Source organism: Ctenopharyngodon idella, chromosome 24 (genome assembly GCF_019924925.1).
Source record: "Ctenopharyngodon idella isolate HZGC_01 chromosome 24, HZGC01, whole genome shotgun sequence".
NCBI lineage: Eukaryota > Metazoa > Chordata > Actinopteri > Cypriniformes > Xenocyprididae > Ctenopharyngodon > Ctenopharyngodon idella.
In genome coordinates, this window is record NC_067243.1 from 28,822,551 (window position 1) to 28,839,515 (window position 16,965).

The following is a 16,965-nucleotide window of genomic DNA, read 5'->3' on the forward strand; positions in this document are numbered from 1 at the left end:
TAGACAGTTAAAAATAAATATAATACTGTTCATCATGTATCATAAAACATTGACATAACACCAAAAACATTGCAGTTCATGAAAATTCAACATTATGCAATCTTATGAGAGGAAGATTATGAACATGAACCCCCCATAATCCTTGAAACCTCACCTTTTTTTCTGTACAAAACTTCAAAAAGCATTTTTTTAAGAGGTGAGGCACAGGTACACATCACATTTGGTGCACTTCACCCTAACAATACACTTACAGCCACTTGCACCTGCCTTTTTGAGACACCATGGTAGACCAGTGGTAGGTCTGGGCCAGTAGTACTGGCTGTGGTGGTGAGCAGGCAGGTCTCCGATGTTGATTTAATCCATAATACAAATGCCATGGCAGTCCTTAACATACAACTAATCAACATTTATATCACTAGCATTAATATTGTTATTGTTACAGCTTAACAGACTGCAGCTGACCTTTGCTAGCTAGCTAACCTATTACAATAATGTCATTCCATTATTGCACAGTGTTGCCATATGGCAACACAGACATTTTATCGATTTACCAAAAACCATTTTCATAATTTTTTTGAGTGGTGAATATGTCATCATAACTTACCTGAGATGATGTTACCAATTTTTTTGTGAATGTGACATGGGCGGGTCCTTGTTTGTTACTGACGTTTTAGTTTGCTTTCAGCAACTACCGACAAGAGACGGCAGTCTGACAGAAATCACGCCACAGAAAAAAATTGCATGTCATGTGACTTAACCAAAGCACATCATTGGCTAAACTAAGGTCTTCTCTTACCAACAAAAAAAAAACGAGAATGTTCTCTTCAAGAAACAGTGGCAAGGAAATGAACGCAAAGAGTATGTTGCCATATGGCAACACCACGCGGTAGAGGGTTAAATAATATTCTAATTTTCTGAGACACTGAATTTGGGATTTTCCTTAGTTGTCAGTTATAATCATCAAAATTAAAAGAAATAAACATTTGAAATATATCAGTCTGTGTGTAATGAATGAATATAATATACAAGTTTCACTTTTTGAATGGAATTAGTGAAATAAATCAACTTTTTGATGATATTCTAATTATATGACCAGCACCTGTATTAGTAGACTGTTAGGTTTGGATTCGGGTAAGTAGAATAAGTTGACATGTAGTTGTAAAGTTACAGTCAGTAGAATGTCTAAAGTAGACCACTGAAATACCAAATCTTATATGTAGAGAGTTTATTAGTTTGTTAGCAGCACACGCTGTTGTAAATCCTGCCCACTTCTTTGCATTGTCACACATGCTTCAGTGCTCTGAGAGTGTTTATAGTGCTGTGAGTTTAACACTTCATGACTGAGAGCAGAACAGAACACAATCTTCATCGTCACACAAGACAAAAGAACAACAATGAACACAATCACCTTCTTCATCTGGACTCTGACTCTCTGCATTCAGGGTAAATATCTTGTATAAATATCTTGCAAAATAAACAACCACATCTCATTTTGTTACGTGTTGGTGTAGTAGAGACGAGGCGAATACGGAAATCCACAATAATAAGGGTATTTAATCAACGAAGGAGCAAGAAACACAACCATACACATGCTCAGGGGTACAGCCTGCTGGAGCGGGCCCTGGGGCTGCTGGAGCGGGCCCTGGGGCTGCTGGAGCGGGCTCGGGAGCACGTGGAGCGGGCTCGTTGGCAGCGGGAGAGGGCTCGTTGGCAGCGGGAGAGGGCTCGTTGGCAGCGGGAGAGGGCTCATGGGAACATGGATCGAGCTCGTGGAAGTATGGAGCGTGGAAGAGGGGACTTGGAGTAATTTCAGTCCAAAAGTCTATCAACCATTCTTCTTCCACAATTATTGGTGTTTTGGGCTGCTTGGCGTTAGAAAACTCAGGAGATTGGGGCTGTTTAGGCCCAGCAGAGGATCTTTCTTCGGCCTTCTGGGGTTTTGGGTCCGGCAGGACACCAGGGGAATGCTCACTGGAGGGGCAGGCGGAGGGAAGCGGCGAACTGGACGAGGATCACACGACTTATCAAGAACCTCCTCAATGACAAAATCAGAACAATTTAGGAACAAAATCAGATTAATTGCTTCAACTAGGGAAAAATAGCAGGCAGGTTCTTTAAAACGGATCGTGTCCTCGTCCAGCCCCGCCAGAAAACAGGCGTTCAAACAGGCATCTGGCCAATTCGCCAAATAAGCAAGCTCGACAAACTCCTCCACATACCTCTCCAGCGAGCGACCGTCCTGCCGGCACCCACAAAGGCGATCCGACGCTGTAGCTGGCTTTGGAGGCATGGGAGACACAGGGATCTCGGAGATGAAGAATAAGCCCATCTTGAAATGTAGATTTCCAGCGGTTTGGTCAGTTCTTCTGTTACGTGTTGGTGTAGTAGAGACGAGGCGAATACAGAAATCCACAATAATAAGGGTATTTAATCAACAAAGGAGCAAGAAACACAACCATACACATTTAGGATAACGTTAGAACTGACAAAGGAGTGCAGGGAGTGAGTCCAACTTAAAGGGAGTGCTGACAAAGACAACAGGTGCAGGGAATCCAGGGAAATGGCGGGAAGGCTGATGAGGGAAGTAAAAACAGGAGTGGAACAAGGAGGATACTGGGAAACGGAGTCCGGGAAGGCATGGATGTGACACATTTACAGTCCAATAACCATTAATGACTAAAATATGTTAATTTCAGAGAGCTGGGGACAAGTGACAGTGACTCAGAATCCAACAATAAAATCCATCAAACAAGGAGAAACTGTTACAATCAGCTGTAAAACCAGTCAGCCGATTTCTGGCTGTAATGACTGTGTGTCTTGGTATCAGCAGAAACCTGGAGAAGCTCCTAAACTCCTCATTTATTACATAAGAAGCCTTCAGTCAGGAACTCCATCTAGATTCAGTGGCAGTGGATCTGACTATGGCAGTGATTTTACTCTGACCATCAGTGGAGTCCAGACTGAAGATACAGGAGATTATTACTGTCTGAGTGAACACAGCATCAACAGTAACTGGGTGTTCACACAGTGATAAAGAGTGGTACAAAAACCTCGGTCAGTCAGACGTCACAGTGATGCACTGATACAGCTGAGAGATACTGCAGCTGCTGATGGAGGATCACAAACAACACAATGACAATGTTTAACAAAGTTTCTAAACACTTTAAAGGTAAATGTAATATATAAGATTTAAATACATTCTCTTAACCCAGTTTATTGTTCATTGACTACTCTTAGTATGCCATTCATAGGTTTATTTCCCCTAAATGTGTAAACATTGAAACTCCCAGGCACCATCAAGACATTGATTGTGTCCGTTCAGATCCGTCAATCTCTTTCCAGCCGAGACCATGACTGACACGTTACATGTGAAAATACCTTCAGTTACAGAGTGAAGGCCAAAATTCACTGCATTTAGACCCACAAAGATCAATCAGGTCTTGAACGTGTCAAGGCAAACAGGGCATTGGATCCTCCTACAGCGCTGGCCATCCAATTCCGAAGGGGAAATTAAACACAAAGTAAAACACAAACAAACACACACTTTACACAATATTTGTACATATATCTGTAAAAGACTTTAATCAGCTCGACATGTGCCTCCAAAAAACAAACAAAAACACAACAACAACCAAACCTGTTCTATGCAGTCAATGGGGCGCTGCGTCAGACAGCAGGAGCAACCTGGTTTACAAACTAAATGAACCACAAGAAAATTCAAAATAACTAAATACAAAAAAGAACACAAATTAACAAATCGATCACAATACAGTTAGAACAAGAAAAAACAAATCAATCCCAAAAGACTGAGAAAAACAAAAAAACAAAAAACTCACTGGTGGATAACTGCCCGCTGTACACCCCCTCAAGACTTTGATTTGAGTTGATACATACGAACGTTTAAAATTAGGAGTAAAGCACCAGGTGTATCTCACACAGCTCCAAAGATTGGTCCCAGAAACAATATAACGGCCACGAGAACACAATTCGATGTCCAAGCAGTCATCTATGGTGAAGCAAACATGAACGGCAGACATCCAAGCAGCAGTTTAAAGGGAAACCAAAGACCGCTGCAACATCTCTTGCATTGGCTCAGACATTAACTGTGTAAATACAACACACTCCAAGAGTAAGGATCACTAGCTAGGTCACTAATAAGCAACCAAACCCATAGTAGAAATGTCTGTCAAATGGCGACTCCCATAACACAGGGAACTCCATGGTAGATAGAATGCATTTCCATGGAAAAAGCCATCACTAAAAGCATCCCACAAATGCTCCTCAATCCACACTACAATGAAATAATGTAACCCTGCATGGCACAAACAAACAGCCCACATCACGGCTGAATACTCCTACCTCTCGGACATTCACACGGAAATCCTGTAACTCCGTCACTGACGCTAGGCAGACGCACTTCTGCATAATGTCAATACTGACGCTTTTATATTCCACCAAACAAGAGCACAATTAAAACCCGCCCCCTCCACACCTATCTGAAAAGGTAGAAACACTTCTACAACCACACAAAATCATGATGGAAATCTATAGATCCGCAGTTGATTTAGCTTCAAAAGACATTGATTCATTAACTGGGAATTACCATTGTGTTGGTTTTGTGTGGTTGTAGCAGTAGTTTCTACCTTTTCAACAGAAATGACCTTTATCAACTCTAGAGGTCCCATCCACTTGCATTATATGGACTCACAGAGAGGAATTATTTCTTTAAAAATGTTTGTGTTCCTCTGAAGAAAGAAAGACATTTACATATGGGATGACATGAGTGAGTAAATGCAAGAATTTTCCTTTTTGTGTGGAGTATCCCTATAACACATGATGAGGAGAGCATCAACTGTAGCACAAATGAAGAGTAAATGAGAGAAGAGTAAATATGACCTTACCTCTTCAATCTGAAAGAGTGCAGTCCTCAAAAAACTGGACTGTTCTGTACCACATTTCTCCTTGTGTAGGCGAACGTTTTAGACAACTTTTCTTTTACTACTGATCCGAAATCAGTCAGTAGCTCACATCATTTTTCAAGGCTTTCATCTGTTTCTCCAGTTGGATTAGCAGGGCAAAAGTTAACCTCTGCTCTCTTCGGTTTCTTCACATTTTTGGCTAGAAAGCATTTATCCCTGGTCTTGTTCTTCAATGAATTAAGAGCAACTTCTAAAGTGTTACCCTTGTCATGTTATCACCTTGCTTTTATGACATGCTATTTCATTTGTGTTATGTACTGTATTGCAATAACATGGCCTCTCCCCCTTTGTTGTGTGTTCTCAGGGGCGGGGTTTACGTAAATTGTAGGGTTAGTCACCAATCCAGGAAGAAGCTCGTTGTAGTCCCTACCAGCCGTTTGTTGTAGTCCTTAAACAGAATTCTTTAAAAGAAAATATCTCCCTTTGCTTTGAACTTTGAGCATCGTAACTTTGCAGATGTTGTTTATGTTCAAACAGCAACATTACACACTAACTAAAGTTAAAAAAGTCAAATCATAATCAACCACCCCTTTAAGAAATGTGCATTGTGCAATAAATAAATACTACAAAAAAAGTTTAATTATAATTTTATATCAGTAAGTTCTAAATGATATGTCAATAAATATGTTAACGGATTTGAAGGATACTTAGTTTGAAATAAATGTATTTTAAATAGATTTTGGTATCCACCTTATTCTTAGACCCCATGACGCTTTGTGCGAACTATGGGTGTAACTTCCGTTAAGCTGTAAACAGTCAGTGAAAGGCTCGCTCTATGAAAGCAATAATACTTTTTTTTTTATTTATTTTTTTTTTAAACTGGGTACAATGAGATGACATTTTTCTACACACACTTCAACCAACAAACATTAAAAGGACATTTAAAAGTGTAAAAGCATCAACAAGGTACTTTCAACAGGCCATGAAAAAGCGTGATTCTTTCCACAGAAATAACGGACGGGTTAAATATAACTTTAGTGATATATATCTGTATTATGTAATATACGTTGCCTTAATAAAAATGTCCATGAACTTCAGCATTGCGTGATACTATTTCAAAGTGATTTCCATCATTTTTACAGATAATAAATTGTATTTACCTGTGAAAACAAACCTGGAAAGAGACGTGAGGCTTTGAGGAGAAAAACGAGAGATTCTTCGTTCATTCCAGTGAATTATTAATGGGATATATCGTACATTATATCGGGAGAACAGACCACAAATGTGCAGTATATGTTGTCCTTTTTCATACTATTACAGCGGCATGCAAAGGGACAAAAGAAAATAATCACGAGGATAGAAAGCAGCGACTGAAAAGAGCTCTTGCCATAGATATTCGTTATAACATGTTACGTTAAAATACCAAGCGTTACGTAATTCTCATGATGTCTGAATATAAAACATGAAAGAAAAATTGACAGCTCATTCAGTCAAACTGACAGATAAGCTTTATTTGTAGGGCAACCTTATGATTTGAAATGATTCGTTTCAGTCTTTTTAAACGGAAGTTCCCCAAACCGGAAGTGCAACCCATAATTTGAAACGCAGTAGGCTAGTCAGGAATAAGGTGGATAGGGCCAGCATGGGAAGTGGGAGTGCTGTGGACCAGCTACACCAGCACAGTTTTTCTTGACCAGTTAGACCAGCACTAAACCAGTCTGGACCAACATGGCATTCATGCTGATTTATGCTGGATTTTTCAGCAGGGTGAGTTGACATTATCGCCCCACTCTCTTATCTGTCACCTTCCTCCAGTGCATTAAGTATGGAGGGGATATTAATATACTTCCCTCATAATTCAGGAATGGGTGAATTGTCAGAGCAGAAAGTGGACTTTGTCTCCATTAGAGTCCCACTTTCTTATCTGTCGCCCCTCCAGCACAAGTCAGTGATAGTGTAGACGTGGAGCTGAACTCTACAGGCCCTTCAGGAGCAGGTTTGGACACTAAACCAATGAGACAAACATTATAGTCTTTATCCACCTTGTTTTTAACATAAGAGCAGCTCGGCCATTTGTAAATTGAATGTGTCTGGCTTCAGGTGTCATTCACTTCTGAAGACTTTGGGAAGAGAAGATACAATATGCTTATTCTTTGTCATTTATTTATGAGTGTTTCATCAACTTTGGGCACCTAATATCCCAGGTGTTGAATTTTATTAAAATATAACAGATACAACTTTTGTCTTTTTGTTATAATCCTTTATGCAGACTATCAATGAGAAACAAGAAGTTAAATCAGACTTTATAAACAATGTATTTCAAGCTTGTCAATTCTTTGGAGCCCCTAAAGGGACATGGTGAAGGAAAAAAATATGATGGGAGAAAAAAATAAAAATAAGTCAATGCTTTTGCATTCGCCTGCAAACAGCTCAGAAGGTTTTGTGAGCGAACGCAAAATTTCTCGGGGTAACGCAAAAGTATTGTTATTCCTTCCATCTCATATTTGTTTGTCCCATGTTCCCTTTAGGGGGTCCATAGACTCCACATATGAATGCTGGGTGAGAGAAAAAACATTGACAATGAATTTTAAACCTGCTTCTCCTTGGAATACCATGCAATGAAATGTTTATTTTGGGAATTGTCTTTGAAATGTCTTTTGAGAGTGAGCTGCAGTCTTCAGGATAATGATTTAAATAGAGAGAGTCACTTTGCATTGTCACACATGCTTCAGTGCTCTGAGAGTGTTTATAGTGCTGTGAGTTTAACACTTCATGACTGAGAGCAGAACAGAACACAATCTTCATCATCACACAAGACAAAAGAACAACAATGAACAAAATCACCTTCTTCATCTGGACTCTCACACTGTTTGCTCAAGGTTTGTGGTAAAATATTCATAATGATTCATAATTTCTTTTAAAATGTGAAATATATTTAACTTTCTTTTCTTTTTTCTTTCTTTCAGAGTGTAGAGGACAGATCACTGTAACTCAGAGTCCATCAATAACAGCAGTTCCACCAGGACAAGAAGTCAGAATAAACTGTAAAACCAGCAGTGGAGTGTATGATGGTGATCGTTTAGCCTTACAGAAACCTGGAGAGCCACAACTACCAAGAGAAAGAGCTTTAATCCAGTCTTGAAGATGAAAGCACTCGTCTCCAGGCCTTCCTCATCTATCCGGCGGCAATTAAACTACAGCACAAAGGTGAGCAGATGATGTTCGACTCTCCTCAAAAGGCGGAAGATTTTGTCAGTTCCTTCAGAGAAGATATACTCTGCAGCGGGAAGGCAATGGCTTCCGTCTCCATTCCTTCAGCTCAACGACGGGATAAAGTTTATGATGATCCTCACTGTCCTTACGAGAACAATAACAAGGTGGCCATGGACACTTGTTCATTTCTTTTTGTAATCTTGTCCTGTACGCTTGTCCACTGACTGGTAAATAATAACAAATTATTTTATTTATTTATTTGTTTCGGGGGCAAATGGAGAGCAGTTTCTGGCTCAGTGGCTCAGTGGGCCTGGGGACATGTCTTGTGTTGAAGTGGACTGTGTTCTCTCTCTCTCTCTCACTCTCCCTGGTTGTTCCATCTACGGCGCGAGGACATGCCTACCGGGAGGGGGGAGTACTGTCACAGTCACCGTCTGTCTCACCTTCCCTGGACTCCATTTCCCAGCATCCCTCTGGTTCCTCACCTGCACTCACTCACCGATCACCTGCACCTGCAAGCTATCACCATTGTTAACACTCATCAGCACACCACTACATAAGCCCCATGTTCACTCCTGGTCTCGTCAATGGACTCCTTACCTGTTACTCACCTGAGATTCCCGTATCGTCTTCCATCCGTCTTTTGCTCTCTGTTCCCCGTTGATCCTTCACCTACAGAGACATTCTTTTATTAATCCACCAGCTAAGTGACTGTTCCAAAGTGCTTGTTCATTGACTCACCTGCATTCACTGTTTGCCAGTGTCCATGCCTCTGTTTAAATAAACACCTGTTTTGCACTTACCTGTCTACCTCTGTCTGTGTCCCTGACAATATGTTCCAATAGAATATTATAAAGGACATATATGCTGCAAAAACTGCATATACAAATTGTATAATATTTATGGATTTTCAATCCTATATGTCATATATATCCCACATACAACTAAAGCCTTATAGATTTTCATGATGTACAAAACATAGGAAAATAATGCAAATTTAATAAGCCTATGAATGTCCACCATATCTCTTAAGATGTGTATAAAACAGTGCATCAGTGCATCAGGCTGTACTTCACTCATGCGCTCTTATCTTGTCCTAAGTGGAGCCCTACGCCAATCAATCAGAGTAATATAATGTAAACAGACTTTCAATCTTAGATGAAACGCATATAAACTACACACACAAGCACATATACTAATTACAAAATAAACATTTTAATTACAAAACTAATTAATTTGATTAACGTGTTAATGTGGGATGACACTTGGTGACTTTAGTTGCATTAGCTATGTAAACACAAAAATCTTGGACGTGAATCGGATATGTTAAAGGGTCAGGAAAAAAGTCACACTTGGTTCCTTCATGGTTAAAAATGACAGCCATAGGAAATTAATGTAAAATATGAAAAAATACAAAAACTCAAGGCATCTTTTGGTGTTACAAACTACAAATCAACCACTGTGCAGAAAAAAAAGTGCACAGCAATGAAGGGGTGACGCTCTAAAATGTCAAGAGAGCAAAATAGACACCCCCACCCCCACCTGCACACTAGTAAGACTATAACCAGGCCCGTCGCAAGGGGGGTGCGAGGCCCTGTACGAACTTGATGTGCAAAATAGTTGTCTTACACTAATCTGTATGGGCAAAAATGACCGAGTTGCTTCCGCTGTCATTAAGAAAAAATCCATCATGACACGCCGGCGCGATCGTTGAACAGGGTTAAAGAAAACGTAGCCTATTTAATATTTATGTTTAAATAATAAATATACATATATACACACACAGGTGCTGGTCATATAATTAGAATATCATCAAAAAGTTGATTTATTTCACTAATTCCATTCAAAAAGTGAAACTTGTATATTATATTCATTCATTACACACAGACTGATATATTTTAAATGTTTATTTCTTTTAATTTTTTTTTTGATGATTATAACTGACAACTGAGGAAAATCCCAAATTCAGTATTTCAGAAAATTAGAATATCACTTAAGACCAATACAAAGAAAGGATTTTTAGAAATCTTAGCCAACTGAAAAGTATGAACATGAAAAGTATGAGCATGTACAGCACTCAATACTTAGTTGGGGCTCCTTTTGCCTGAATTACTGCAGCAATGCGGCATGGCATGGAGTCGATCAGTCTGTGGCACTGCTCAGGTGTTATAAGAGCCCAGGTTGCTCTGATAGTGGCCTTCAGCTCTTCTGCATTGTTGGGTCTGGCATATTGCATCTTCCTCTTCGCAATACCCCATAGATTTTCTATGGGGTTAAGGTCAGGCGAGTTTGCTGGCCAATTAAGAACAGGGATACCATGGTCCTTAAACCAGGTACTGGTAGCTTTAGCACTGTGTGCAGGTGCCAAGTCCTGTTGGAAAATGGAATCTGCATCTCCATAAAGTTGGTCAGCAGCAGGAAGCATGAAGTGCTCTAAAACTTCCTGGTATACGGCTGCGTTGACCTTGGACCTCAGAAAACACAGCGGACCAACACCAGCAGATGACATGGCATCCCAAACCATCACTGACTGTGGAAACTTTACACTGGACCTCAAGCAACGTGGATTGTGTGCCTCTCCTCTCTTCCTCCAGACTCTGGGACCCTGATTTCCAAAGGAAATGCAAAATTTACTTCCATCAGAGAACATAACTTTGGACCACTCAGCAGCAGTCCAGTCCTTTTTGTCTTTAGCCCAGGTGAGACGCTTCTGACGCTGTCTGTTGTTCAAGAGTGGCTTGACACAAGGAATGTGACAGCTGAAACCCATGTCTTGCATACGTCTGTGCGTAGTGGTTCTTGAAGCACTGACTCCAGCTGCAGTCCACTCTTTGTGAATCTCCCCCACATTTTTGAATGGGTTTTGTTTCACAATCCTCTCCAGGGTGCGGTTATCCCTATTGCTTGTACACTTTTTTCTACCACACCTTTTCCTTCCCTTCGCCTCTCTATTAATGTGCTTGAATATCTAAAGTGGACCATCGAAATAAAGTGCAACCTAAGATTTTACATTCAGATTGATGTTGAATCATTTTGTAATAATTGTACATATTGATTAATTGTAAAATATTTTTAATTTTAATTTTTAATTATAAAATGTTTTTTGTTTATGTTTGACAGACTGATAAGACACTAGTCTTTGACTTTATGTGAACATCTGTCAGATATTGGATGAAGCATTTTCAGCTTTCAGTGCCGCTGTAGAAATAATCTATTCACTCTCATGCATGATTCATTTATATAAGGTGAATGTTTCTGATAATATGTGAATATGATAATATCATCATCCATGATAAAAGAGGTCAAAGGTCACCTCAGAGGTCAAAATCATCAAATATATTTCCATAAACAGTGTTGTATCAGAAACATTTTGTCCAAACTGAATGTTTGAGTGTTGAGAAGATCTGAGTTTCTTCTAATATCAGTGTGTTGAAGTGTTGTTTCTCTCTCTCTGCTGGAGTTTGTGTTCACTCGAGTGGAATAGAGGTTTTTGTACGACCGTTTCATTAGATTGTATCACTGTGGTTGACTTTCGGTGGAGGAACTAAACTGGTGCTTGGTAAGTCTGTTTAATTAACAATTTACAAAAATAAATTACAATTTAGATTTCAGAAAGTGTTTTACAGTTGAAACAAGAACATTTTTTTAATAATAATATTGTGCTGAAACTTTACTTAAAGGATTTATGTATAATGTGTTATAAAAGTATCCATAATTAAGATTATAATGACTTAAATCTTTTAATAAATAATTGTAAACAAAATTAAAAGGCATTATATCAACAAATTCAATGTTACATCTGAAATTGGTTGTTTGCAATTTGTTTTACCCCATTATACTTTCAAAAGGTGTAACAGTGAATAGATGATATTATGATGTGTTATAACTGCTTAATGAATTATTCATGAGATCATACATGCAGTATAATGTGTATAATGATGCTTAATTAATGCATTAAAAATGCATTTTTAATTGATTGTGTATGAAGGCTTTAAGTAAAGTATACTGATATAGTTTCATAATTATTTAATCTAAAGCAATTATATTTTCATGTTTATACATTCAGAATAACGACATTATTCCTTTCAAAAATTCTAAACATATTTCCATAATGAGTCTCACGTTGAGTTTATTCAGTTTATTACAAGTTTAATTTTCCTTCATTTATTTCTATACTGGGTTCATAGATAGTTCATCTTTTATTGTAGATATCATAGGGGAAAAATAAATCTGACATCAGAATGTAAATGTTACTTTCTGTATTTCAGTCAATGATACTGAATCTCTTTTCACATGTTGTACTTATAATTCAGTGTTTTTAATACAAACAAAATATATGTATGATTCAGTTGTTTTAATTCTGTTTGAAATTGAGTTACATTTTTAGCTGAATATCTCAAGTAAAATTTAAGAACTTAATGTTCAGAGTTTAAAACTGCTGGAATTAAAGCAGTCAGTGTCTCAGTATATTGAGTTTCATTTCTGAGGTTTGATTTAAATGTATATAGTGATTGTGTAGTTTGTATATTGTATATTATATCAGCTCTAGTGATGTTGAATGTCATGAAGGATCAGATTGTTGTATTTTTGCTGCTGTTGAAATGCTGTGAGTGAAACAGTGTGTTTTCTTTGTGTTTGTGAATGTGTTGTGTTTGTCTCCTGCAGCTGGTCCCACAGTGAAGCCCTCAGTGTCTCTGCTGCCGCCCTCTTCTCTGCAGATCTCTGGAGACTCAGCCGCACTGCTCTGCCTGCTCAGCTCTTACTCTCCACAGGGGGCGCTGGTGAGCTGGACACTGGACGGGTCAGAGGTCACCGAGGGGGTCGTAACCAGCGCAGAGAGCCAGCGGGACGGCCGCTACAGCCGCAGTAGCGTCCTGACCCTCAGCAAAGCACGCTGGGAACAGGGAGAGGTGTACGTCTGCAGAGTAACACATGATGGAGCTCCTCATGAGGTCTCGTTCCACAAGAGCTCTGAGTGCTGATGTTTCTCTCCTGAAGATGAGCCGTATCTGAGTGTCCTGTGTCAGGCAGGATTCACATGAGTCTAGTGCTGCAGCTGTAGTGATTTACAACTCAATACTGAAAGAGAGCTGGCGTGTCAAAGCACTGTGTGATCTTTCAATCTGCTGTAACATTCAATAAAGCTTCTCAACAAGTTCACTTTGTGTCTGACAACATCATTCAACTAACAGATGAACATGCAGGTGCTTTTCACAAACTTGATGTAGCAGGAAATGTCAAATAAAGCTCTTGGGGTTTGAACATGGTCTCTGGAGACAGAGCTGCTCTATTCTGAGAGGATCAGAATCACTCCACCCTGACAATGCAAATGGGCTTTTCAGTCTCACTGTTTGATTGGTCACATGATCTGGACTGGAACACACCAGTTTCACTTCTGCTGAAAATGTGGTGATGAAAATATATATGAAAATGTCATGAAAATCAATTGGAAAGCATCACGTCCAGACAGCAGAAGTGACTGAATTCAGTCTGTTCAGTTTGATTGACAGGGATCATATATTACACCTAAAACATGATGATCATATTAAACACTGACTCATTCTCTTTATAAACACAAGATTGATGTTGATTTAGATGATCTAGTGTTATTAGTGTTTGTCTGTGATCAGTGTTGTGTGTGATTGTGTTTATGAGCAGCTGCAGCTGAAAGTCATGTTTGTTGGTTGATGAAGAAGAGCTCTTGATCATGTCATGTTCAGTTCATAGAGCTATAAACACATTCAGAGCAGTGAAGCATGTGCCGCTCATGTAAAACACCCTCTGAATGCAAAAGACAGAAGAGAGATCAGGACGATATACATTCAGAGTCCAATAGTTTTACTGACAGGGTTAAAAGAAAGGCTTTACATCAGCAAAGCACAGTAACAGTAAATATACAGAGTCAGACATACACATTTACACATCATTCTCTACAGGACACAACTGAATGATTCCTGCTGTATCAGTAGTCAATGATCTTGCTGCTCAACATTCAAACACTTGTCTATTGTTTGCTGTAGCAGTGCAGTGTACTTTCAGAAACCCTCCACCTCCCCCAGCTCCACCTGTCCAGATCTGCTATGGGGTGATTCATGTTTGCTCGTACAGCAGCAGCATGTTGTGTGTGTTTTGGCAGTGGAAAGTTCTGTACTCTACAGCAGATATAATCAACAGCAGCAGACCAAACACATTAACATTGTCATATTCATTATCATGACAAACTCTCCAAGAATTGTCATGTCAGAAATCTAGTTCAGTCATGAAACTGAAGATGGCACAGGCTTCGATCGGTCCTTTACATGCAGTCTGTAAGCAATCACATCAATACCAAATGACTCAGGCTGATTGGTCTCTGCTGATCCTGCAGCCAATGAGATCCCTTGCTCAACATTTAATAGTCTGGTTCAGTGTTTGCTGTAGGCTAGTCCTGCAGCGCTATAAGAGTTCCTCAGAAATTCAGACACTTAAGATAAGTCAACAATGTTTTACCATTTCAAATACAATGTTACAAACAAAATGAAAATGTTTTATTGAAGTTGTAATCTATTAAATGCAACTATCAAATCATCTAATACCATTAAATATGAAGTGTCTTGATAATATGTTATTTTATTAAATTATAGGGCTTGTTTTGTGTGTTTTTATTTAACCCTTGGGGGTCCCCGATAATATATCCATTATGAAATGTGGATAAACAGAAAAGGCTGCACCCACTTCAGCCCCTCATTTCACTGAACAGACGTGTCATATATAGATCCGGTGTGAAGACCAAAAACCTTTTATGTTTCCTGAGGGTGACACCATGCCATAGAGAAATAAAGAAACAATTCTATAATTGAGTTAACTTCAGCAAAACTTGTATGTAATGTTCTATTTTCAGTGGTTTAATCGGGAACAATTACTGGGACACCATAGGAAGATTTATTGTTTATTGTTTGCGCTCATGCTGTATGTCGACGGGGAAGCAGACGTTGTTTTGACAAATGTTTTGTTAATAAAAAGGCTTAAATACAAACACTTTTCTCTCTTTGCTGTGGAAGTTCAGTATAAGAGGAAATATCAGGCATCTTAGGGGGGCACTGCAGTATTGATTTGGTGAAGGAGGAGGCCATCGAGTAAAATAGGTTGAGAAACACTACACTAGTGTCATCACATCGACACAACGTCAAAGTGACTGACAGATAGAGAACTCAGTTATGTAACAGACACGCCATCTAGTGATGAAGCATGGAAGTGCAGTTAAAGTGACTGACTTTCCTGCAGTTAGATTACATTGTTGTGGCAAAGTTTTGCAGTGTCAAGCACCACTAACATTTATATAATATAAAGATTATGTCACATGCTTAGTACATCCAAATAAATAAATAAATAAATAATGTTTCTGAAAGGTTTGATACAACAATGTGTTGTTTGTGATCCTCCATCAGCAGCTGCAGTATCTCTCAGCTGTATCAGTGCATCACTGTGACGTCTGACTGACCGAGGTTTTTGTACCACTCTTTATCACTGTGTGAACACACATCTACTAGGACAGTGTCTACCCATGCAGTAATAATGTCCTGTATCTTCAGTCTGGACTCCACTGATGGTCAGAGTGAAATCACTGTCAGATCCACTGCCACTGAATCTAGATGGAGTTCCTGTATAACGGCTTGATGCATCATATATGAGGAGTTTAGGAGCTTCTCCAGGTTTCTGTAAGTACCAGGCTAAACAATTACCACCACTCACTCTACTGCTGGTTTTACAGTTTATTCTGACTTCTTGTCCTGGTTGAGCCTGAATTATTGATGGACTCTGAGTTACAGAGTACTGTCCTCTACACTCTGAAAGAAAGAACAAGAAGAAAATAATAAAATAAAAATTATCTAAAATTTTGAACATTTAATATTTCAAGAGAATAATTGTAGAGCTGCAGAAACAAAACAGAAACAAAAATGAAAATGATATTTGACATTTTAAAAGAATTAAAAATAATTGTAAAAAAAACAACAACAACAATTGTATTTCACAAACCTTGAGCGATCAGAGTGAGAGTCCAGATGAAGAAGGTGATTGTGTTCATTGTTGTTCTTTTGTCTTGTGTGATGATGAAGATTGTGTTCTGTTCTGCTCTCAGTCATGAAGTGTTAAACTCACAGCACTATAAACACTCTCAGAGCACTGAAGCATGTGTGACAATGCAAAGAAGTGGGCAGGATTTACAACAGACAAACTAATATACACTAGAGTTACAGAATGATGATTTACATTCTCACTAATGTTATTTTTAGTTAGTTTAGTAGTTTTATTTTTACTCTGACTACTGAGACACTGATGATGTGCAGATCTACATCCATCTCACATAGGAGGGGACGTTCTCGTGACCTTGTGCACCGTTCCCTAAAAGTTCTCTAAATGTGACGGAAATCCTGAACCTTTACATTAGAGATGTTTGTAAAACATCCTCTTTTGGTTATGAAAGTGCTGCAGTTCAAGTTTCTTTATATGACTTTAGAGGGACGTTCCACATTGGTTAATCAATGGTCACATAAGATCGTTACAAAGAGGACATTTGGGACATTAACAGAACGTTCCCATACGGTTCTCTGTTAGTCAGATGGGGATGTTTCATTCGGGACCATGCTGCTCCTGAACCTTTTTTGAAACGTCGTTTAAGAAGCACCCATTTCACCTATAGGTGAATTGAAAATTTCTCATAAAAATAATAAAAAATAAATTACATTCAAATAGTAAATCCTTACTATCTGTAATTTCCCTATATTTGTGGACCACTGGATACCTGGTGTTTCTTTAAACCAATTAAAAAGGTCCTGGGTGGCATTTACGCCCC

General features: G+C 38.9%; 1 long non-coding RNA gene and 1 gene segment (V, D, J or C); both read left to right on the forward strand.

The window, feature by feature from the left end:
* The first annotated feature begins 1,379 nt into the window (after positions 1 to 1,379).
* Positions 1,380 to 16,965, forward strand: part of LOC127506794 (Ig kappa chain V-III region MOPC 63-like) — a 135,239-nt gene continuing 119,653 nt past the window's right edge. The window contains 2 exon segments of the V gene segment in view: positions 1,380 to 1,443; positions 2,697 to 3,020. Of these exon segments, the coding sequence occupies positions 1,395 to 1,443; positions 2,697 to 3,020 (373 nt within the window).
* Positions 7,583 to 8,934, forward strand: LOC127506946 (uncharacterized). Its single transcript, XR_007928179.1, has 2 exons — positions 7,583 to 7,798; positions 7,886 to 8,934. It is a non-coding gene; the product is annotated as an uncharacterized LOC127506946 (long non-coding RNA).